This window comes from Dama dama, chromosome 13 (genome assembly GCF_033118175.1).
Source record: "Dama dama isolate Ldn47 chromosome 13, ASM3311817v1, whole genome shotgun sequence".
NCBI lineage: Eukaryota > Metazoa > Chordata > Mammalia > Artiodactyla > Cervidae > Dama > Dama dama.
In genome coordinates, this window is record NC_083693.1 from 38,875,205 (window position 1) to 38,900,775 (window position 25,571).

General features: G+C 43.3%; 2 protein-coding genes across 2 annotated transcripts in view; one reads left to right on the forward strand and one right to left on the reverse strand.

Moving 5' to 3' along the window:
• Positions 1-3,864: 3,864 nt before the first annotated feature.
• On the forward strand, positions 3,865-20,141 carry IDH3A (isocitrate dehydrogenase (NAD(+)) 3 catalytic subunit alpha). The gene is made up of 11 exons (XM_061158900.1): positions 3,865-3,967; positions 8,166-8,228; positions 10,570-10,653; positions 12,229-12,343; positions 13,339-13,526; positions 13,998-14,131; positions 14,998-15,100; positions 15,201-15,265; positions 16,203-16,287; positions 16,747-16,899; positions 19,408-20,141. The coding sequence occupies exons 1-11, from the start codon at positions 3,941-3,943 to the stop codon at positions 19,489-19,491; spliced, it is 1,101 nt and encodes a 366-aa protein (XP_061014883.1). The 5' UTR covers positions 3,865-3,940; the 3' UTR covers positions 19,492-20,141.
• Positions 20,142-21,761: 1,620 nt separating this feature from the next.
• ACSBG1 (acyl-CoA synthetase bubblegum family member 1) overlaps positions 21,762-25,571 on the reverse strand; it is a 99,729-nt gene continuing 95,919 nt past the window's right edge. The window contains 4 exon segments of the mRNA XM_061159103.1: positions 21,762-21,958; positions 23,187-23,433; positions 23,992-24,131; positions 25,173-25,390. Coding sequence (XP_061015086.1) covers positions 21,873-21,958; positions 23,187-23,433; positions 23,992-24,131; positions 25,173-25,390 — 691 coding nt within the window. The 3' untranslated portion in view covers positions 21,762-21,872.

The following is a 25,571-nucleotide window of genomic DNA, read 5'->3' on the forward strand; positions in this document are numbered from 1 at the left end:
ATCAAAACTACAATGAGATATCACCTCACACTGGTCAGAATGGCCATCATCAAAAAGTCTATAAATAATAAATGCTGAAGAGGGTGTGGAGAAAAGGGAACTCTCTTGCACTGTTGGTAGGAATGTAAATTGATACAGCCACTATGGAAAACGGTATGGAAATTCCTTAAAAAACTAGGAATAAAACCACCATATGACCCAGCAATCCCACTCCTAGACATATACCCTCAGGATACCAAAATTGAAAAAGACATATGTATCCCATTGTTCACTACAGCACTATTTACAATAGCTAGAACATGGAAGCAACCTAGATGTCCATTGACAGATGAATGGATAAGAAAGTTGTTGTATGTATACACAATGGAGTATTGTTCAGCCATAAAAATGAATGCATTTGAGTCAGTTCTGATGAGGTGGATGAACCTAGAACCTATTATACAGAGTGAAGTGAGTCAGAAAGAGAAAGATAAATATCATATTCTAAAACACATATACTGTCAGGGCAGCAGTGGAGAAACATACATAGATAATAGACTTTTGGACATGGGGAGAGGGGAGGAGAGGGTGAGATGTATGGAAACAGTAACATGGAAACTTACATTACCATGTGTAAAATAGATAGCCAACGGGAATTTGCTGTATGGCTCAGGAAACTCAAACAGGGGCTCTGTATCAATCTACAGGGGTGGGATGGGGCAGGAGATGGGAGGGAGGTTCAAAAGTGAGGGGATATATGTATACCTATGGCTGATTCATGTAGAGGTTTGACAGAAAACAAGAAAATTCTGTAAAGCAATTATCATTCAATAAAAAAATAAATTTAAAAACAAGAAGAAAAAAATTTTTTTAAGTTTATTTGTGAGATTTGCCTGGTGGTCCAGTGGTTAAGAATCCACCCTCCAATGCAGGAGATGCGGGTTCAATCGCTCGTTGGGGATCTAAGATTCCACATGCAGTGGGGGAACTAAGCCCGTGCCACAATTACTCAGCCCACAAACCTCAACTAGAGAACCCATGCACCACAACTAGAGAACTCCTGTGCTGCAACTACTGAGCCGGTGTGCTCTGAGGCCCTCACCATAACCAGAGAGAACTGTGAGCACCGCAATGAAGATCCTGTGTGCCACAACTAAGACCCAATGCAAAGATAAATAAATTAAATAAATAAATATTTTAAAAATAAAATATTTGCATTTCTTTGACTGTGAACTGGTTAATCAGTTTGTCCATTTGTTTACTAAAGCCCTAATAATTAGGAAAATAAACTAGGGAAATTCTGTTGAAATAGTTTTGTGTTCCTTTGGTAAAATTTTTTTCAAAAGCTTTTGGTATGTGAATAATTATATTCCAATTTTACTGACTAATTTAAAAATTGCCATCTTGGCTGCAAAAATTTTTCTTAGAGTGAAGCACACCTGGATTGGATAGTGTTGTTTTCACAAATAAGGGCACACCTTCCAGATCCTTCCCCTGAGTGGCAAAGTTTTCCCACTGTCTGGTGCAAACACGGCTCGCTGGTGGGATCTCTGGACACTACAGTGCACAAGAGACAAGACAAAGGGGTTTTGCCAGAGGAGAGTGACCTGCATGTTGGAGGAACTCTGGAATGTGTATGAAGAGTAGTGGCTGGCAGTTCTGGACTCAGGGAACAGGTCCTGGCTGCAGGGGAGGTAGCTTTCTGTCTCCCTGCTGTCCCAGCTGTTCCAGAGTCAGGAAGCACCTTGATATGGGAGTTAGACTAGGAAACCTCTGAGGTCTTGTCAGTCCCCAGAGCCCGAGCTTCCAAGGATTTGTCACTTTTCTGCCTCAAAGTCTTGGCTGGCCCTGGTCTTTCCTCAGGGCCCCATCTCAGGCTGCTGACCTCTTCGATCTCTTCAAAGTGAAAGTGAAAGTGTTAGTTGCTCAGTCCTGTCGACTCTTTGAGATCCCATGAACCATCTGAGCTACCAGGGAAGCCCTCGACCTCTTCGAGGACGATTGAAATGCCATCTCCGCAGTGGAATCTTCCCTAATCAACACCCCCTCTCGCCCTGCACCGTACCCCCACCCCCCACCCCCACAAACTGTTACAGCACTTGGCTGAATCTCTTCTGTGTTTCTCCCTCACTAGACTGCAAGGGCAAGGCTGGGGCTGATTCATTCCCCTGTCTTCACAGTGCACCTGAGAGGGACTTCACTTAGGCAGTATTTGTTGAGTTGAATGACCCTCCTTCCCAGGGGAAGTTTAACCATGAGAAGAACTGCCTCAGTAATTATGAGGCATCCTAGTAGAATGTCAGCATCATCACTTACTAGCTATACCTCAGTTTTCCTACAGGACAGTTGTGAGTCTGAGGGACTTCCCAAAGGAATCAACATCTGAACTGAGTCTTGATGAGTGGCTGGAATCACAACAGGTGGAAATGGCACAAAAGGACATTCAAGCAGAGGGAATGGCATGAGCATAGGGCGGGTAAAATATGGGAAGCATTTGTGGGCTGGCCAGGAGCCCTACTTGGCGGGCACTCCAGGACTTTGGGGCTGGAAGGAGGGACAGGAAATGCAGCTGAATAAAAGACAGTGGTGAGAGATGAAAGGGAGAGCCAAGAGGTGTTAGGGCCGGGATGGGCTGTGGTCAGAGCTGTGAGAGAAGGAGGACTGTGTGGAGAAAAGACTGGAAGGGGCAGGTTGTCAGGGTAGGATGCGGCTGCCATGGTCTGGATATGAGATGGTCAGTCCTGAAGGAGGGCAGTGATGGCAGTGGGGCTGGAGTGGAGGGGCACTTCGGAGAACACCTTAGGGTGGGACTGCCACGGCCTGATGAGAGCAAAGGCCAAGAAGAGAGTGATGAAGTCCCTGGATCCTCATGAAGCCACAGACTTAGCAGCACTTGATTACCTCATGAAAGCCACTGGCATCACTTGTGCAACCTAATTCACCACTTTTCTAGGTAGATGGGTAGCTCTTCTCTGGAAAGAACCTTTTTCAGGGTGGGGTGTGGGGAGACTTGGTCTAAATCACCCTGACACCCAACTAGGGGATCCCTGATCAGTAGAGCTTCAGGACTCTGGTTGCTGAGAAGATGAGGAAGGGAGGGGAATATGGGCGTTATTTCCTCTGCCCTCTCTCTTAGATTTGAATCAGGTCCCCTGATTTTACCTTCTCATTGCTCCTTGCGCCTTCCCTTCATGATACTTATCACAGTTTTAATTTACATATTTCTGTCATACTTGATTGGTGTCTGTCTTTTCTACTGGACTGTAAAACCAGCACTGAGAACAGTACCTGGTAACTAGGCGGCACTCACAAATATTTTTAGAGCTTTGAAGAAAGTAGATCAGCAGTTGCTGGGACCTGGGATGGGAGCTGGGGCTGACAGCAAATAGGCACAAGGAGCATTTTCACAGGTTGGAAAACTGAATTGTGGTGATGGTTGTGCAAGTGCTTACATTTATTGAAAATTATCGCGAAATTACAGCGAGTGAATTTTATTGTATATGTTATGGGTATACGTTATACCTCAATAAACCTGTTAAAATAATAAAACATTTGTGAAACGCGTAAATGATCTATCCCCTTCCTGAGGTTGTAAATTCCGTAAGAGAAGCTATATCCTCCAAATCCATAAGATTGACTGGCATCCAGTATATGCGGAACAAACAGCCCACCTAAACACTGAAATCTATGAATGAAGCGGGAGAGGAAGGACTCTCACCAGAGATCCCCACCAGCAGCTTCCGGGTCGCTGCTCTGCCCGCCGCCGCGAGACAGGGCCGGCGATTGGCCAGCGCAGCCGGTGTCCAGGGCCCGGACCGGGAGGGTGCTTGGAAAATCCCCTACGCAAACCTACAGGGCGGGGCTTCCAGGGGCGGGGCCAAGAGGGGGCGGGCTCCGGACGCTGGCTGCGCGGCTGCGCACTACTGCCGCCGCTGTCGCCGGGGTGAGAGGAGTGGACGCGATGGCAGGGCCCGCGTGGATCTCCAAGGTGAGCGCCGGGCAGGCCCGCGTGTGGCTGGCGGGCGTACTGGGTGCTGGGCGGGGGCTGGCGCGCGGGCCCCGATGGGGAGGCGACGGCGCGCGACTGGCTGGGAGCAGTCAGGGAGCCGGTCCTGGCCGCCCGTGCGCCTGGCTTGGTGGCCCGCAGGCGGTGTGTAGGCAGCCCCGCTCCCGGAAGGTCGCGCCTGGGGCGGGGACAGCATCAAGGTCAAGGCGGGGAGCGCCGGTCTTGTTCCCGATGAGACCCCAGTGCCACCGCCGGCATCTGTCCCGGCCGGAGCCCAGGCCTCGCGCGGAGCCCGGGAAGGTCACCGGAGCCGCCGGCCAGGCTCCGCCATCCCGGCTATTTCCGAAGCTGCGGCCCTGCAGCTTGCTGATCGCGCTTAGAGTCCGCCTCAGCACGACCCGGGCCTTCCCCCGGTCTCTACTCCGGCCCCGGCAGGGTAACCTCCCTAGCCGCCGGCACGTGAGTTGGGCTTGAGAGGTTTTCTCAGGTGAGGGAATCCCAGGGTCATTTTCCTGCCAGATTTTTTTCTTCCTTGGAGCGCTTCCCAGTCTGCTGTTGTAGCTATTTCCCCTTCAAAGGACACGGGGCACGTTGCACCTTGGAACCTGAGCACCCAGAGACTGGAAGAGGGAGACCGGCAACGCCTTTCCTTTACCTTATGTTGGTGAGCGTCCTGTGATCTCACCGTGACAGCTGGGATGCCTGCCAGAGCTGGAGAGGGTTGCAGACCATCTGCAGTTCTTGGTTCCTCGGTGGAACTAACTGCCTGAACACGTAATTGCTCAAGGTCACATAGGAAATCCCTGTCAGAACTGGAAGAGGAACTCAGGTGTCTCAGGATTCCCAGTTCCAAGTCCAATTTTGCCTGCTCTGTCTGTGGTCAAGGTCAGACAACAAATTATAGGCAGAGGGGAAAATGGGCCCTCGGGTCTCCTGTTGCCCTTAGAGAATCATCCCCTAAAAACCTACCATAAGTAGTTTAATTTTTTCTCTAGAAAGTTTGATACTGTGTTTCTCCCTTGCTTTGAGTTTAAAGTGAGGTTTGCAGACGTTTGATTTAGTGAAAAGTGCTCTACACCGGAGTTGAGGAGTCTTAGGTTTAAATCTTGGCAATGCCACTGACTGGCCATGTGACCCTGAGCAAATTGCTTAACATTTGTGAGTCTTAATAAGCCATCTGTAAAATATCTATACTTGCTTCACAGAGTTGTTGAGGATTGAATAAAATAATGTGAGAGCACCTAATACATACAGAGGCAACACAGAAGTCTGAAGCTGTCCTACCTGTCAATATACTTATCTTACAGCCTTCAAGCAGACAGTTGGGCATCAGTAGCTGCATTTTATTTAGTAACTGGGTTCTGCTTTGTTACCCTCTTCAGACCTGGACTTGTGTGTAATGGTAACTTATTTCACATTCACTCCTGAAGGTAAAGCAACTTCTGTGTCATTGTCTAAACGGAAGTCAATCCTTCAATCACTGAGCTTACACTTAACACCTAATTATCTTTCGTCGATACAGTAAGAGTTCAGAATGAGAGACTAAAACAGCTAGTAAAGTGCTAGTAAATTTGTTTTTCCTTTAGTGTGGTCTCTAAGAAAAAAACTATGCAGTAGGTATTCAGAAAGTGTTGGGTTGTGGAATCAGACGATGAGGTTCTCTGACATGGACTCCCAGGGTGACCTTTGGCAGTCATTTGACCTCTGGGAGTCATTTGACCTTTGTGGGCCAGTTTCTCCCTTTAGGGACTGGAGTAGGCAGTGCCTCGGAGGTTGATGTCCCAGGATGCTGAGCTGGATGTGAGTTTCAGTCAAAATAAGTCCTCTATTAAGAGTTACATTTGAGGCTGTATTTGAAAAAAAGAGATCTGCAGCTTATATATATATATATATATATATATATATAAATAAGCTTATATATATATATATGGTTTTTTTTTTTCTAAAGAAGCTTTATTTAGAGAAAATTAAAGGGTTTCTAAAGACCTTTCTGGCTCTAAAATACTATAATTATAATGAGGCAGTTTCCCATCAGTAGGCTTTTATTGAGTACCTGTCATACTTTCAAGAGTGTATTTATATGTTTTTAAGTTGGAGGATGAAGGTAAAAAAGGAAAGAGGTGCCATGGGTGAAGTCACAGGTTCAGTCCATATCCTGTGAGCCTGGCCTTGGTCTTCTTATCTGAGAAGGGCTACTAATACAATCTCCCCAGGTTTTATAAAAGATAAAATGATGTAATATATGTATATTATACATATAACTATATATGTATATTATATAAGTACAATATAAAGTAGAAGACAGTCTGTGCTTTAAAAAATCTTATTTTACTTTAAGTTCTGGGTGGTTTAGATGCAGTACTACCTTACTTTAAGGTCACAAAGGAGAGATGACAAATATAGAAAAGACTGGTTGTTAGAGAAAATTATTGCAAGTATTGAAGCTGTTTGCTGGAGTGGGAACTCATCAGACAGAGGGATGCTTGAGACTGGCCTCAGTTTTTCCAAAAGTATTGTGAGCACTTACTGTGAACTAGGCACTTTCTAGGTACTGGAGATAGAAGAACAGTGAACAAAACAGGAAAATATTTGCCTTGTGAGTTTACATTTTAAATCAGTTAGTTTGGTTGGGTCTTTTGCCACAGAGACATAGGCCTGTTTTGAGTGAATGTTTTTTGTCTCTTTTTGAAGGGCGGGGAGAAGGACCCATGCAAATTTTATAACATAGCCTTAAAGTGGTCTCCCTTCTTTCCAATAGCCCATTTGCTGGTAGATGAACCATGCTCTAGGATTGAGTTTTTGGCCAGTGGTTTTGGCATAGCGTATTCTTTTGGGTCATGCCCTATCTTTTATTTTGTTATCAGTCCAGAGAGATAACCAGTTGCTGGGTTAGAGGATACAACCTATTCTCAGCTCCTTGGCTGTTGGTGTCTCTTTACTACATGCTGATATTACAGCCAAAGGTTCAGGACTTATAAGAACTGTCCCCCAAAAGGAAGTCTAAGGATATAACAAATGTATCTTTGCTCATGTATCTAGCATGAAAAAAAGTTAACCTTTAAAACTTTTAATGAATTTTAGTTTTAATACCTTTGGTCTATGTAGCCAATTTCTTTGATTATATTCTGTGTATTATAATGTGATGTGACTTTGTACCAGTTTTCAAGAACTGAATTATTAAAGTTCAAAATAACCTTTTAGAATTTATATTTCTGGTGTGTCATAGTGTTAAGTGGAAATGGCAATATCTTTGGGTAGTGGGGTTGGTGGTGGTTTAGTCACTAGATCGTGTCCGACTCTTGCAAACCCATGGACTGTAGCCTGCCAGGCTTCTCTGTCCATGGGATTCTCTAGGCAAGAATACTGGAGTGGGCCATTTCTTTCTCCAAATGGGGTTAGTAGGTCACATTTATTTATTTTTTTACATCTTTTCCCATCCCAGTAATTAACAGTAATGGTGGCATTACCTGTATTATCAGAAGTAGATAATTTATTTAAAATCTTCATTTTGTATGACGCATGTCAAGAATGTATTGAATAAACTTTGTTAGATTTTTATTACAAAGTATAATTTCTTAATATTCATGGGAGAAGAATAGGCAGAGTATATAACTTGAGGAGCCCTGGAATAGGAGTTAGGAGACCCAGATTCTGGTCTCTTTGTGGTTTCTCTGTGGTTTTAGACAAATCCCTACTCTCTGTACCCACTGTTTGCACTGTATAATGAGTGAGTTGGGCTCTGGGATTCATAAGGACCCTGCTGACTCTTAAAATTAGTGATAGTTTTCCTAGGGTGTGTGACCCTCAAATTGATCCAGTGGTCAAGAATGTGGACGTAAAACTGTCCAGATCATCTGAGGAAAATCCAGTGTTTGAGTTAAAGTAGAGTTTCATTCTATTTTCAACATCTTTTGACAACTTATATTGATAAAATCAACTTTAAAAGTACATATATAGTACTTAAATTCTCAAAGCAAAGGTAAACTGAATATTTGGTTTTCAAATCCAAGAGAACTTGCTATGTTGAGCTAATACATGAGAAAAATATTCCTCGGAAATTCCTGAATATATCTGTGTGAAGCTGCAGCATTGTCAGCTGTCAGAGACGGTGCCGTGTCTGCCTTTTAACACTATGTGGTTAATTCTGTGTATGACGTTTCTTTGTTGATATTAAATGTAGGTCTCTCGGCTGCTGGGGGCATTCCACAACCAAAAACAGGTGACCAGAGGTTTTGCTGGTGGTGTGAGTATAATTATGTCTTTTATTTTTTCCCTTTTAGAAGTTTCTCAAGAAAAGTGCTCTAACACATTTATTATATAGCATTTAATCTCCATTTATTTAAAATTGGGGAAAAGTGGCCATACTTATATATTTAAGTTACTGATGAACATGTGTAAATCTATTAGGTCACTTGTACATTTTAAAAAAGATTGTATTATAGCTGGCTATATAAACCTGTCACATTAATATCTTGAAGCAGGCTTGTTTAAAAATAGATAGAAATTACCCTTGAGCCTGTTACTTTATTTCACAATCTCATTTGGATAAGACAGTTTTTCTCCAAACTAGTACAAGTTGAGAGAAAATTGTTGAGAAGCTTCAAAACCTGCTTCGCATTTTTATTTTGTAAGCTTCCCTGAAAACAGTAGATTGATCACCAATTAAGAATGCCTCAAATATCTATAAGCCCTATAGGCTTATATGTATTGATACTTTCCTTATGTAGTCTTTATAGACTCTCCTGTTAACAGATCATCTGTTTCTCATTAAATCTGCTGCTTTTAGAATTCCCCGCATTAGAGTTCTGTGCTTTAAAAACTGATACCACATTTTTAGAGCATTCTAAAACTGTGGGTCAGTGACTTCCTGTATGTTTTTATTTTACCTCCTTTTTACAGAATCTGATTTGGATTCATAATTCCTATACTCCCATATAACATCTTACCCCATGAGGTATTTATAAGAGCATAGTACTTTTTTTTTTTTTTTCATTTACTTTCTGAACTCTGGAAGTAAAGTAGATTTTCCTGGTGGCTTGATGACATTTTGTATTACATGTTGGGAGAACAGGAAGAAGAAGCCAAAGGGGTTCTTTTGGCTCTGCTTTTGCTACAAAAGATGCAGAAAGAGGCTTGTTAGCATTTCAGATGCATTCTGAAAGCTAATGAGATGATAATTGCTCTCTGCTATTACTTAATTTTCAAGTTTTCCATTAAAATATATATTATCCTGGTGCGAAGGTGGTTATATTTGAGAGAAATAAGAAGAGAAACTAATTTTTAAAAAAGATTCCTTCCATCGTATAGTTAAATTCAGAAATAATTAGTCCACCTGCTTAGGGAACATCATGTGTCCGACTCTTTGTGACCCCATGGACTGTGGCCCTGCAGGCTGCTCTGTCCGTGGAATTTTTCCAGGCAAGAATACTGGAGTGGGTTAACATTTCCTTCTCCAGGGGATAGTCCCAACCCAGGGATCAAACCCCAGTCTCCTGCATTGGCAGGCAGATTGTTTACCACTGAATCACCTGGGAAGCCTCTTAGCATCACTGGAAGCTAAAAGACCAGGGAAATGAATCAGTGATTTTTTTCTTTTTAAATCAAAGTTTTTATTTTTTTTAATTCTTAGAAAAAATTATTTCCATCCTCGATTATTTTGTCTAGCCTAGCCAAACCAGCATAGGCAACTAGAACTGAGAAAGGCCAGGGACCATGGTCTGGGCCAAACTTCTAGGGAGGGGAAAGTCCACAAATAATGACATATATAGTTTCCACATGGAAGTCCTCACTTAAATCCTCTCATCATTTCCCTTTATATATATTTTTTCCCCCTGTGTTTGAAATGCTGGCTTTATTCTATTTAAAGCCTTTGCACTAAATTGATGTTACATTATAGATACACTTTGTCATTTGAAGTGTGATTCAGACATTGCAGGCATGATCACATAGCATATTCTTAATGGTTCCAAATAAACTTCACTGGGCTTATTTGGATTACTGCTGTCATTAGGGGCCAGTTTTATAAAGGAACTCCGGAAAACAGACCCTCTTTTGATGTGAAGTCTGATTTTCTGTGTGCCAAAATAGACCACAGTGCTATTCTGGAGGTGTCTGAGAGCGTTTTGTAAGATGAATGAGTTACATGAGAAATGGAAATTTCTAGGCTCCTGGTGGAGAGGAATATGCCTGCCTTCATAGGAAACCCTCTAAATTTTAGTGAGAGAACACTTGAAATGTTTTACTCTTCTTGGTTTTACAGACTTGAACTAAGTGGTCTCTTCGTAGTTTGTCTGAAAAGAAATTTCAGTTGGGAAGTTTACTTGGTAGTTTATTTTTGTTTTTTCTGGAGAGCATTGCTTAAGTTCTTTTTGAAACCTCTGGACTCAGCTAGGAAGTAGAGTTGTAGCATCTCTTGATTCTTGCCTCCACTTTGATGAGCCGTTGGGAGGTAGGTCTGTTTTCTTAAAGGCCTTTTTTTTAATGAGTTAAGAACCCCTAAACTGGATTTCTTTTTGAACGATGTTCTTTTTTAAACCTTCAAAAATCAATTCTGACTGTCTCCTCTGATGATTTCTTATATTCAGGTTAAGACAGTAACTTTAATTCCAGGAGATGGAATTGGCCCAGAAATTTCTGCTGCAGTTATGAAGATTTTTGATGCTGCCAAAGTAAGTGGGCTTACATACTTTTGATAATAATTTGTACAAAAGTTTTCTTAGCCATTTGGGGTCTATGAACTCTTAGCATGAATTGTTCATGTTTATATGAAGTTGGTGAGGTCTCTCATTAAAACTTCACAGATTCTGACTTAAAGAGTGTTGTTGCTGCCATCATTGTGGATGGTTTAAGCTACTGTGTTGGCATCAGTTATGTATAAAGGAATTCAAGTAGTACTGTAATTTTTATGAACTTTTGAACTCTGCCTTGGTTTAAGGTCTTTAAGTCCTGCCAAGTCACCTGTCTCCCTCATTCTACCTTCTTCTACCTTCATGCCAAAAAAAAAAAAGAAAGAAAACAATAGATATTTCAAAAAATTATTGATATATAGGAGATTTTGAAAGATTTTTTTTCCATAATACCAAATATGAGGTATTATTATCAAATAGTCTATCCTTCAATGCAGGTAGATATTTAAAAATGGGAATTTAGGAAAGTTGGATTTTGTTTGACCTGATGCTTTATTATTGCTATTTATAGCTGCTAGGTGAAATAATGTATAAAATTAAATAAGTGGTTAATTTTGATACCAACGGATAAAAGTCAAGGAATTCGATTTATTTATGCTAAACATACATTGTTTTTCTATATGCATTTCTAATTAAAACTCCTATAGAGGAAATGATGCTTATGCAAAAGCGTTCCCGGAGGGAGCTGAACTATGCTCACTCTCAGCTGTGAGCTCCTTGTGAGCCAGGACCAAGTCTTGCTCTGGTTCCTGTTCCTAGTGCATTCCCCGTTGGCTGTCAGATTGTGTGTACATAATGAAACATGTGGTTAAAAAGAAAGGATAGCACTGGTTTATACCTTAAAACCTTTGCCTTCATAGGTTATATAATATGTCTTTTTTTTTTTTCTTAACAGCTTTATTGAGATTTAATTCATATACTATTCAGTTCATCATGTAAAGTATGCAATTCATTTCATTCATGGAGTTGTGTAATTATTACCACAATCTAATGCTAGAACATTTTCATCACCCAAAAAGAAACCCCATACTCATCAGCAGTCATTCCCCATGACCCTTATCTCTCCCACCCTACCCGCTCCCATCACCAGCCCTAGGCAACCACTGATCTACTTTCTCTCTCTATAGATTTGCCTATTCTGGACACTTCACATAAATAGAGTGTTAAAATTACATGATTTTTATGATTGGCTCTTTGCACTTAGCATAAAGTTTTCAAACTTCATCCATGCATCAGTACTATGTGATACTTCTATGAATCCTATTTCTCTGCTCCTTACGATATTCTAATTATAGCCACGCTAAGAGTCATTGTGAAAAAAAGAAGTGGGCAGGTGGCAGCTAGGAGTGATGACTGGACAAGGGTAATGTGGAGAATCCCTCGGGGCATGCTGGAGAATGACATCTCTTCTTGCATGCCAGGAACTTTCTGGACCTTTACTGTTTGTGTTTTCACCAGTTGCATCCAAAGTTGAAGAAGTTTGTTTATAGCTGCAGTGTGAATGTGAATCACATGTAGTTCTTTCCAGTTCACTGTGCTCTGTGGTGTGGCATCTAGGCACCTATTCAGTGGGAGGAGCGAAATGTCACCGCCATTCAAGGTCCAGGAGGAAAGTGGATGATCCCTCCAGAAGCCAAAGAGTCCATGGATAAGAACAAGATGGGCTTGAAAGGTAGTGCTGATGTGATATGATCATTATTATTGATTTCTGTGACAGGTGTTGTATTTATCTTTACCTGGGTTTATCTTTTGTATGATTTTTATATTTTTATTAGTTTTAGCTTATACATGCTCCAGGTCATGATTCAAACTACTGGCATGTGACAGATTGGAATTAAGCACTAAGGAGGTGGTGTCATAGGATTAGCTAATGTCAGGGACCTGATACAGTGCTTGGTCCTCAGTCAGTCGGTGTTCAGTGCAGTTGATATTCCAGAAAGCTTCATTGAGGAAATTTCTTCCATATTTGAATCGGAAGCAGAGGGTCAAGTTAGAGGCAGAACACATTTTACAGGGTGTGTAGGTGACACTGGGAGGGGGTGCTCAACGCGGCCTGAGAGTGACCAGCTGAGAGTGACCAGCTATGGGTGGGCTCATTTATGCTGAAGAGGGCATCAGACTTAGAAACAGAGCCCCTGTCTGTCCTTTCAAATGACGCTGGGAAAAGTGTCCCTCGTTTCATGAAGCATACGTGTTAGATGTGTCACATAGCTACTTCATGTCCAAAGGAAAGATCCTAAATACAGCTCTGATGGAACAGTGGAAAAAATGAAAATTAGAATTTCAAATACAGTTGGCCCTCCATATCCAAGCATTGTGCATTCATGGATTCAATCAACCAGATATTGAAAATATTAAGAATTCCAGAAAGTTCCAAAAAGAAAAACTTGAGTATTTCCACTGGCAACTATTAACATAGCTGTTTACATTGTGTTAGGTATTATAAGTAGTCTAGAGATGATTTAAAGGAGGATGTGTGTAGGTTATAGGCAAATACTATGTCATTTTATAAGGGACTTGAGCATCCATGGATTTTGGTATCTGCTGGGTCCCTTCCCCTACTCGATGCTGAGGGACAAGTGTCAACATTATGAGCTTATGTTTATAAAGAAAAAGAAAAGACCAGAATGTATTTTGTTGTCATCTGCATATTCTTCTTTATTATAGGCCCTTTAAAAACACCAATAGCTGCTGGTCACCCATCTATGAATTTATTGCTGCGTAAAACATTTGACCTTTATGCAAATGTCCGACCATGTGTCTCAATTGAAGGCTATAAAACCCCTTACCATGATGTAAATATTGTGACCATTCGAGAGAACACGGAAGGAGAATACAGTGGAATCGAGCATGTGGTATGTTCATTTGGATACTTTTTCATTTTTAGTTAGGTTGCTTTCTGGGCCCTTGGGACTGTTATTCAAATTCCCAGGTGAAAACATTTCCCAAGGACGGTTCCCTTTCACTCAGTGAGGAGTTGTGGGTATTTGTCTTGTCACCTCAAACAGATGCCTGGAGGAGGGAGCATGGTGCTTCAGGGCACAGGCTTGGGAACTTGTCCTCTGTTTGAAGTTTGAATCCTAGCTTCATGGGTGACCATCTCTGCAGCTCGGTTTTCCTCATCTGTGCAGTGGAGCTTATAATATGTGGCTCACCGGCCTGGGGTGAACATGACTAACCCTGCCGACATGCCATATGCATGAGGCTCGCCTTGGCAGCTGGCGCCGTGCAGGCCTGGCACAGATGGTGTTGTCTGCACACACCGGCGGTCTAGAGCCAGGTGGTTGCCACACCCTTTCAGCAAGACAGGACTTCTTCTCTTTCAGATCGTGGATGGAGTTGTGCAGAGTATCAAGCTCATCACCGAGGCGGCGAGCAAGCGCATTGCGGAGTTTGCCTTTGAATACGCGCGGAACAACCACCGGAGCAACGTCACGGCCGTGCACAAAGCCAACATCATGTGAGTCCCGGTGGGCGGTGCTGCCTCCAGCTGTGTGGGTGCCAAGCAGTGGAGGGCTTGCTTTTCCTCTCTGCAGCTTGCTCACTGCTTCCTGATAGCTCTGGAAGACGGCCTTGCAGCCAGTCAGAGGGTCGGGCATTGCTCCTGTGTCAGAGTCTTCTATTTAATGTGTTTGCTTGGGTGGGTGATGAACAAGTTTGGAGGCAGCAGGAATTCAAGTCCCCGAAGTTTAAGGGGGGGAAGAGAAGGAAGCCAGAGAAACTGGATCCCCAGACGAGGTGACCAGTTACCTAAGTCACGTCTAAAAAAGGGCAGTCATTCCTGTGTTAGGAGGGGAATAGCAGGAATGTTTCTGAAATGGCCACCTGTTCAGGAGCTTAAAATAGTGCTCATAGTGCTAATCTGATCTGATGTATCATTCTAGCAGTTTGAATTCTCCTCATCCCTGGTGCAGTAAAGGCTAACTCGGTGTGTTAAGAAGCAGGTTTCCTAACCTAAGAAAAGTGTTGAGCATGTAAAATAGTAAAACTATTTAAATAATTGAGTAAGTTAACCTTCTTAAGGCAATTTTGACATTTCCTTATTAATAGATATTTCTTAATTCTTGCTATGTAACACTACAAAAATATAGTCTTCTTCATTATGATCAAACTACTTTACATTTTTTACCCTTCTGTGCTTCCAGAAGTATCCCCAAACATTTAAATTTGCATTTTACTGATTTCCCCCCCCCAAATTTTTTTACTGTAATGAAATCAGACATCTTGGCTTCTGGAACTTGAATTTCTTGAACTTTACTTCTCTGATTTGATCTTTTTCTCTCTGCAAGTCTTTGCTTTCAACAATTTTTATTTGATTAAATACAGGCGAATGTCAGATGGGCTTTTTCTGCAAAAATGCAGGGAAGTTGCAGAAAACTGTAAAGATATTAAATTTAATGAGATGTACCTTGATACAGTATGTTTGAATGTAAGTATATATTCACACTTACCTGCTATGTTTTGTGGTGTATAGTGTGTACATGTGGTGCAGTTTTTGATTGCTGAATGCACAAATGCATTTTTTGTAGATGGTCCAAGACCCATCCCAGTTTGATGTTCTTGTTATGCCAAATTTGTATGGAGACATCCTTAGGTAAGTCTGGCTACACATTTTAGCCTACAGTTTATTTATAAATGTTCTAAAAATAAATTGTAGCTTAAGAATTTTAATCAAGGGTTATAAAAGTAGCATTTGTTAGAAGATATGAGTTGAATTCTAACACCTCAGGTGGTGACATCAGTGGTTACATGTTGGTAGGTTATTCCGTTGTTCATTTGCCAAATTAGCTCTGGACTGTAGTTCCCCGACCATTAGTTCCCTCTTCCCACTTTACAGATATTTTATTGGTTGGTTGGTTGATTTCAGTGTTTTATCATGTATAGCTAGGGTGTTCATTTTTACAAGGTTTTTTCGGGAATAACTTTTGGCATAATTTCAGACCTTCAGGAAAGTTGCAAGAACAGAACAAAGAAATCCTGTGTACTCAGCACCACATTCACCAAATGTTAACATTTTTATCAGACTTATTTTGTTACTCCCTCCTTCCTCCTCCTCATTTCTCTGTCTCTACACACATACAAATGCTGGTGGCCAAATGGTGCTTTTGTTAAGTCCACCATTCCTTTTACATCTATTAGTTGGCATTCTACTGTAAGGATAAGCTTTTCTTTCCCTCTTATTTGTTTACGGACTTACCTATGTCAGTTAGGACTCTTGGCTTCTATTTTACTCAGGGGTTCTGTCCCTCACTATCATCACTGATATTGGTGTTTAGATTGCGCAGACTTGGCCAGTGTCAGTCCCTCTGAGCTGTGTCTGTGCCCTCTTGACACAGCCCCTTATTTGCTCTCTGGCATAGTAAGATGCTTCAGGCTCATCCTATATGTTCCTGACTAGTCCTGAAATCAGCCGTTTCTCCAAGGAGCTCAGGTTCTCTCAGTGGAGAATGGTATGTAAAGATAGAAGTCTGACCACTAGGTGAGCTGATTTGTTTTTCAAAGTGTTCTTTGAAATGTTTTTCTGCCCCCAGTGACCTGTGTGCGGGATTGATTGGAGGTCTCGGTGTGACACCAAGCGGCAACATTGGAGCCAATGGCGTTGCAATCTTCGAGTCGGTAAGGATCCTGGTGACACCTGAAGCAGAATTCAAGTCAGAGTGACATGAGAACCCAAGAGAGATTGTCTGCATAAGTATCTGTTAACGCTTGAGTTTTTCCAGTTGTCAAAAGAAAGTGAAGCTTTGTTTAGCTTTTTGTATAAGCTCAGTTTGTTCATTTATTTCCCTCTGGTTTCTTTCGTATCCTTATTATTTATCATGTTTCCTTCCTCAGTTAAAATATTTTACCAGAAGTTCACTGGATAAGATTGTTCATTCATCTTTTTACATTTAAAAAAAATTACTTTAGCTCTTCATTTTTCTGAGGCTTTATTTCTAAAACCTGTGTCTGGATAGCTGTTCCGTAGCTATTTTCCATCAGAGAGGAAAGCTGATTAAGAGCCCAGCTTCCCCGGAGGAGAGCTGTTTGCTTCTGTCCCCCTTCTGACTGTGTGCCCCCCAACCCCCACCACTGCAGGTTCACGGGACCGCCCCGGACATCGCGGGCAAGGACATGGCCAACCCCACGGCCCTCCTGCTCAGCGCCGTGATGATGCTGCGCCACATGGGGCTTTTTGACCACGCCGCAAAGATTGAGACGGCATGTTTTGCTACAATTAAGGATGGAAAGGTATCAGTGATCTTGCCACACTTGTGCTGGGTGAAATTAATTTCCTCCTTGGGTTTTGTATGTGAAGGACAGATTATGATTCTTCTCAAGGGGGCCAAAGGATTGGACATCAAGCAGGCATCCCTAATGCAGGCTCCCTGAGTGAACTCGGGGGTGTGCATATGTTGCATCTTCTGAAGGGAGGACCCATGTGTTTCATCAGGGGAGGGTTGAGAGGCACCGAGGCAGGGGCACCAGCGTGCAGTGGGAAGGACAGTGATGTGGGGGTTGGAGCAGGGCAGACCTGCCTATCCTGTTTGCTACCCATGGGATCTTGGCTAAGTCCAATAATTTTTCTCAGTAGTTTTTTCCCCTTTCCAGCAAACATCTATTGCATACATTATAAGGTATGGAGGATATAATAAAATAAGGAATAAGGTAAGGTCTTAGACTTCAAGGAGCTTGAAATCTAGCAAGATGTAGACGTGTCTGTAATACAGTGGTGCTCTGTGTTACTTTATATGCATCTGTGATATAAAAGTAATATAGAAGTTTTATAGATGTATTAATAGCTGATACTAATTGAATGCTTACATGATCTTATATTCCTTATGTATATATATGTGTATATATATATATATATACACACACACACACACACATATAATCTCAGCAAATTTCTACTACTCTGTGACACAGATACTGTAATTAAGCCCATTTAGAGATGAGGGCTTCTTAAGTGGCGCTAGTGGTAAAGAACCCACCTGCCAATGCAGGAGATGCAGGTTTGATCCCTGGGTTGGGAAGATCCCCTGGAGGAGGACATGGCAACCCACTCCAGTATTCTTGCCTAGAGAATCCCATGGACAGAGAAGCCTGGCCAGCTACAGTCCATGGGGCATCAGAGAGTCAGACATGACTGAAGTGACTGAACACATAAATGAGGGAACCGAGGCACAGAGAGGGTAGTTAAGTTTGTCCAAGGTCTCACAGCTCCTAACTGGCAGAGTTGGGGTTCACACCGAGTCTGGCTCTTACCCAACAAGCTTCACTGTTTCCATCCGTGGTTGTGGCCCATGGGAGGGTTGTGATCGATTATTCTGAAAGTGGGAGAATGGAGAAGATCATGGCTTTACAAGGCTGGGCCTGGAAAACTGATCCTTAGCCTGAGATCTCTTCATTAAAAAAAAAAAAAAGTTATCATTTTAAAAAAGGATAAAGTACACATAATACACAATTGACCACTTTAATAATTTTTGAGGTACACAGTCTACTGGATATTAAATAGCCAGTATTTTCACATTGTTGTGTGACCTTCACCACCATCCATCTCCAGACTTTTTCATTTTCCTGAACCAAAACTGTCCCCATTAAACAATGATTTCCCTATTTTCTGCCGTTGGCCTCAGCCCCTGGCAAGCACCATTCTACTTTCTGTCTCTGTAAATCTGACTGCTCTAGGTACCTCATGTAAGCGGAATCACACACTTGTACTGTTCTGACTGCCTTACTTCACTTAGCAGAGGTTTGTCTTCAAGGTTTGCTGCTTATTTTTTTTTTAATTCTGTACTTTCAAATTTCTGTGGCCAAAATATAAGAAACCCAAGCTTGTTTTTAACAGCCTGATATAGTCATATTGAAGGGCATGTGATTATATATATATTTTTTTCTGACGCTGTATTAGAGAAGCTACTCATATAACCCAGCAGAGAGATGCCTAAATTACACAGTAGGCTCTTTAAATTGCATAGGATGTGATGAAACAAGAGAATTAAATATATTGAGTCCTGTTTGGGAGTAAAGAGCATAAGCTGGTAGAAAACAGGGGAAATGGGAGGAATTCTCTCCTAAAGAGAGGAATTGAATAGTTAGTCATTTAAATACTTTCCTAGTATTGGTTTCTCAGCCTCCAAAAATAGGTCAAAATGTGTTTTAAAAAAAAAAAACAAACTTAAATTCCCCAAGAGATTTATGCAACCTCTTGTTTAGATTTGCTGTCAATGATATATCCATGATCAAATGCTTCCTTAAAATCTATTGTACAGATCAAGGGAAAAATTTTGGAAAGCCTCCCTCCTTCCCTTTGGGGTGAGAGCATCTTGTTTTGTTTTGTTTTTTAATTTTGGCTGTGCTGGGTCTTTGTTGAGGCATGCTAGTGGGTTCTCTTGTTGTGTGTGGGCTTAGTTGCTCTCCAACTCCTGGGATCTTAGTTCCCTGATCAGAGATTGAGCCCATGTCCCCTGCACTGGAAGGCAGATTCTTCACCACTGGACCACCAATGAAGTCCCAAGAGACTTGTTCTCATTCTCGCTGTGTTTCTGCGTGCACTATCCAATTAGCTTTTCCAAGTCTGCCTGGGGTAGGTGGATGGTGGTGGAGCCGGTCTCACTTTGAAATGAGGAACTAAATGAACAAGTAGCCAGGTAACTCACTCAGCCAGTGTCTCACTGAGGACTTTAAATAAAAACATTTTTTGCTTTGGTTTAACATGTGGGTACGTTTTCTGTCTTTGCCTTTTCTTTTTCTCAGAGCTTAACCAAAGATTTGGGAGGCAATTCAAAATGCTCAGACTTCACAGAAGAAATCTGTCGGCGAGTAAAAGATTTAGATTAAGGCTTCTACAGATGGTATCTGCATCAGTCACTCCTAGCGGACGCTTATCTGCATCAGTCACTCCTAGCGGACGCCACATCAGCCTGTGTTAGAATACTTCTTATTATGTATGCATTTATGCATTTGTTGCTTGTTTCTTGACAGAGTACATTTTTAGACCTGGCCTTTTTCTTAACAAAACTTTGCAGAGGATGCAGGTAATGTCCCTAGACCTGCTTTCAAAGGACTTCTTCCAAGTGCTTGTTTTATTTATTAAACGTCTATCTGCTATACATTTTTTGTAAACTCTCAAGTGAACTGTTATCATTTGCTGTTGTTAACCATTTTATGCTTCAGTTAAAATAGTTTTTCTTTCACTGTAAATATCATGATACAGAAATACTAAGAGAAAACATCTAACTTTTTAAAGAAAAACACTGATATTCTTGGTTTACGAAAAATATAATGGAGATAAAGCAGAATGTTGGCATAATAGCACGAGAGGATATTCTTATAAAACTGAATGGGCACAAGAGAAATTTCCTGGGAAAGTTTACATCAAAAACAGTGAATATGGTATATTTCTTAGCAATATGGAAAGTAAAGACTAATTTGTACTTTACATGAATTACTGAGTATGAATAAAGACTTCGGATGGGAGAAATATATAATGAGAGATGTAATTTTTGTTCATAGGATACGGGTAATATATCAGGTACAAAGACACAGGTGGATTGTGTGTTCAGTTATTTTAGTTATCTTGAGATTTACTGTTCTTGGTAAGAGCTTTTAATGAAGTGAAGGGGTGGTCCTTCCTTTTCACTGGACGTATATCAAGCATGGTACATAACACAGCCCTCCATCCCCTGTCCCTTGGTCCCTTGGGGGACCCTGACTTGGACCTGGGAGCAGTCCCTCTTCTGCAGCCTGTCTGTCGCTGTCCGGAAGTGGACCACACTCCCACTGATATGGCTAACAGGCCTCACCATATAAATTTTGACTGCAATTTAGGAACCTGGAGTACTGGCTATTAATTTTACATTTCAGTGGCTTCTCCTTCTCCAAAGCACCAAATCACTGCCCTCTGCCTCAGCACCACCAGGGAAAGAGGAGCTGTAAACTCAGCCTGAATTGATTCACAAAATTGTGCCATCCTGGGGCTTGGCTCAGGTACCTTCAGGTACCTCCCCATCCTTCCTGTGTTCCTCACCTTTAGCGTGATTTGTCTTTAATCTTCAGACACTGAGTCACTATTTTCATGAACCCTTCGGTCCAACACCAAAGGCAATTCATGTCCTCCTTGGCCCTTGTGTAACATCTCTAACCTGTGGCTTTGCATTGTCACAAGGGGGTTTTTTAACCACAACCAATACTCCTGTCTGGGTCCTTTTTTGAAGCTCGTAACCAGACAAATAATCTTATGTGTATTTTACTTTGTTTAAATTGCTGCTGCTTCTGTTTTATTGAATTGTGCTAATTATCAGTGACCCTTCGGTTTACACAAATAAAGAATTCCCAAACTAATTGAGCTGTATGCTTTCCTCTACCCATTTAGATGCCTTGTTTCATCTTGGCTCAGCTTGCTACTAAGGATGGCTGCTTGAAATATTCAGAGTGGGCGGAAGGGGCATGGTGGTGACAGACTAGCACCAGTTAACTGCTTTCACAAGAACATTCCCCTTGACCCCCTCCCTCACCTTTGCTTATTTCAGGGCACTAAAGTTCACTCGTATACCTATTGCACATTGTCCTGTGGGCTAAATACCCACCACTCTGGACTCATCTGTTGCTCAGTTGACAAAATCAGGTGCTTGTTGACAATTCTGTTAAAAAGTTTAATTTCAAGTTACACATTAAATACAATCAAATAGGCAGCAGCACTTTTATTAAGCATCGGAGTCAGCGGGCGTGTGCATTGATGGAATGCCTGGTAACGGGATGATGGGAGCGGCAGCATCCAATGACAGTCCACAGTAAGCCAGGCCGTTAGGGGAGTCACAACTGAGCACTTTCCTGGCTGCACATTTCATCCAAGCCGTCTTCCCTCTCCGCCCTCCCCTCGGCACCCAGTCTGCCTCCAGCTGGCCGGTGAAGTGAGCTAGCAGCCTGTTAAATCTACCTGAAGCTAAGGTCCGAAACTGTCAGCCCTTTAGTTCTGGAAGGAGAGCTAATCTCATTGTCGCCTGAACAAAAAGCAGTACTTAAAACTGTTGACACATGAAGCTTCTCGGGATTGTCAACTATTGTTGGTGTAAGACCTGGCAGATACCAGGACTGTACCTAACCTGGAGAACCTAAGAGACTTGCCAGAAGTCCGTGTGCCCAGACTGAAGAGGACCTGGGGGTCAGGAAGACGCTCAGCCTGCCATCTTAAGGATAAACCAGGGAGGGATGACCCCTGCTTACTCTTTTTGCTCTTGGTAAAAAGAATCGATGACATCTTTGTATTTCTCCAGGACTACGAGCCGTTTCAGTTTCATTGTGGGACCTAAGAGAAATTGGAAGAGATGAGTGAGGCCTGGGCTCTGAGATGTCTGTGAAGGTTATGTGGTAAAGCTCTAGACTCACTAAGTTCCATAACTCTGGAATTAAGCCAGATCAACAAGTAGCCAGCCTCCAAAATGGCCCATGGTGATCCCTGAACCTGGCAGTCATACCCCTTGTGTGGCTCCGTCCCACACTGTACCAGAGTTGGTCTAAGTGGCCAGTAGAATACAGAGGAAGTTGGGTAGTTTACATGACATGACTAACAGGCAGATCATCTCTGCATTTCAGTGATCACTAATACGATGTTGGACATTATGATTTGATTGCTTGTGATGGGGGCAGGGGAAAGCCCTGGCCCAGGGAGGGCCTCTGCCATGGTCTTTACGAGAGGTCTTCCAAGTATCACTTTTCTTGGCCTTGGTTCTCTTCTCTAAGGCAAGGCTAAAAGGGCTCTGCTTTGAGTAGCTTAAATTCCATTTTGTGCTAACTCACACTTGGCTGTGTAACTGGAGACTTTAAGATCAAAGCCATTTATAGAAACTGCTTAGAGAGGACATCTGTCTGATTGACGTTACATTCAATTTGTTAGCACCAGACAGTCAGATAAGCTCAGGGTCTCTGATAGCAGCTCAGTATTACTGTAGATAGTTGCCTCTGGGTTCAGCCTTGATGGGTTGGAAGGAGTCTCATTGAAAAAGCCATTTCCACCTCGCCCTGTGTCATGAACACCCCAAGATGCCACAGCCAAGAGCAACTTCATCCATCCAGCTGAGGCCACACCAGAGGTCTTTTCTGATTCTGTGGACCATTGGTCCAGAAGGGTTTCATCCCTTTACCTGTTGCATGAGCTGCCTTTGCAAAAGATTATGGTGTTCTCACTCCCTGAAGCCAGGTGAAACTCTAGCCCAAACTCTAACAGGGCCTTGGTGTCTGCCTGGTGGTCCCATTGTGCTTTCAGAGGAAAACGATTCCTTAGTCAAAGCAAAGTTAAATGTCATGTGTTCAAATGAATGAGTTCCAGCACATGTACATTGACCAGGCTCTACCCAAACACAAGCCCAAGCACTTAGCAGTCAAGGTCCTCCCACAGGAAGGAGGCAGGTGTCACCTGAAGTGCCATCAGGGACCTTTGGTTTGCCAAGGCTGCTTCCTAGTGGGCACCTCCCAGGCTCTGCCGTGGCCTCTGCCCACCTGCACAGCCCCTGCAATTGTGTAGAGAAAACACCTACCCAGCTCTCCACCTGAGATGGAGAAGTCCCTCTCAAGAATGGCCCACTTCTGGATGTGGTAGGGTCGTGCAGCTGCATTCATGTTGACTCTCTGGATCCCTTCTTCGATGGCCTGATACACGGCCTCATCCTTCTTCTCCACAACCTCAGATACCATGGTGGCTTTGCTGCCCACCCTCTGGCAGAACTCCACGGCTTGTTCCGTCAGATTATCCGTGGGCTCAAAGGTGTCAGGGTCCAGAGTGCACTGAAAAGCCAGAGACAGATCAGAACCAAGCCTCACTGCACAGGTCACATGCCCAGGCCTTGGAGGAGGTCTCACTGCTGACCATCACGGATGTGGAGCACTGTGAGCTGTTTCAGAGAGCTGGTTCTAGAATGAATAGGACATGCTACTCAGACTGCTTGAGCCCCTTAGAGCAGGTGGAAGGAAGGGAGGACTGAGATTTAGATGACCTCAGCCAATGAGATCATCTTTTAAAACAGGGGCCACAACTCTGGGCCCATCTACTACCCCAGAATCAGATACCAGACACCAGACTGGGAGGTGTCTACAGCACTTTGTACACTGGACTGTACTAGAAAACCCAGGATCACCAAGATAGCACATTACTATTACTAACTCTAACACGGGGCAGAAGGGATTCCTGTATGCCACGGCTGCCCCGTAGTATGGGCAGAACCCACTACTTATTCCAGAATATGGTTGTGACATCCACACTGTCTTGGCCAAACATTGCCTCTGTCCAGGGCCAGACTCACAGACCACCCACTGGCTGCTCTTTCCCCCACCCCCCAGACACACCTTCAAGGTGAGCAGCATGGACAGGAACTTCCTCTGGTCTCCAATCAGCATGGCATTGCTGATGATTGGCAGCTCCGTCTTCACGGCCTCCTCAATGGGCACAGGGGGCACGTTCTCCCCACCAGCCGTGATGATTAACTCTGAGGAGGCAAGGCAAGGCCCCCAGCATAGGCTTTAGTCCAGGGGCTCAGGACAAGTACACCGAGACTCTGCCTGGAGAGCTGACCCTCTATGGCCAGAAGGACCCAGGTTTGATCACACACCTGCCTGCATGATTTCCAGAAAGGTATTCACCCACTCACCGAGCTTCAGTTTCCCCTGGGAAATTGAGATGTGGGGTTCCCACAGGGATGCTGTGGGCATTGGGCAACATATATAAAGCACCTCTTCCTTGGAGGTGTCCCCAACTTTCTTCCCTGGGGGAGCCAAGTTGCTCAAGGGAAATTTGAAGTTTCATGCTTTATTTTAAATTTTATGTCCAATTTGTTTTCTACTCTGCATCATATCCATGTTTGCATATAGAAATACAAAATATTATCCCTCATGTCTCAGTAGTTAGGATTCAGTGCTTTCACTGTTGGGGCCCAGGTTCAATCCCTGGTGGGGGAACTAAGATTCTGCAAGTCAAGCAGCATGCCCTCCCCTCCTCTCCCCCTACCAAAATTATGCCCTCCAATTTTCTGGAAAGACTTGCCTTGTTTACAGAAGGAGTTTGAATTCCAGGTTTGTCATTTATTAGCTATGTGACCTTGAGCAAATTACTTAACCTCTCTGGTTGTCCTCATTAGTTAGGTTGGAGTAATAGCAGTATCTTTCCCACGGGAGACAATAGTAAGTAAAACAATGTCATTCATTCATTGTCTTTCATTGGCCATTCATTCATACACCTAAAAACCTTTAACTGGCCCTACCTCTCAGCTCTGCGGCAGCCTGGCACCCACCACCTTGCTGGAGCTGGGGGTGGAGGGGCTGGGAGGCATGGTCAGAGGGAGCAGGTTCCTCCAAGCCCTGAATCAACCCCCCAGGGAGCCCTGGGGTCCCCAGCTTCTCCAAGTGTTCATCAATGGCAAGGCATGTGGCATTAACTAAGAGCTCAATACTTATAGTGGGTATAAACAGTGGTGGCAGTATAATTGCTCCCACGTCCCACCGCAGCCTCAAACCCAGCTGGCAGCACTCACCTTTGAGACGCCCCGTGATGTAGAGGAAGCCATCGGCATCCAGGCGGCCCGTGTCGCCCGTGTGCAGCCAGCCCTCAGGGTCAATGGCCTCACACGTCTTGTCCTCCATGTTCAGGTAGCCCATGAAGATGGTGCGGCCCCACAGGCAGATCTCCCCGATGCCCTCTGCATCTTCATTCACCAGCTTCACCCGGCAGCCTGGCACCACCTTGCCGGAGCTGGGTGTTGAGGGGCCAGGAGGCTTGGTCAGAGGGAGCAGTTTCCTCCAAGCCCTGGATCAACCCCTACAGGGAGCCCTGTGGCTCCCAACCCCTCAGTGTTCATCGACAGCTAGAATGTCCCCTCCCGGGATTTTTGTATTTTAATAGGGTCCTCATAGCTAAGAGGTAGGGCCAGTTA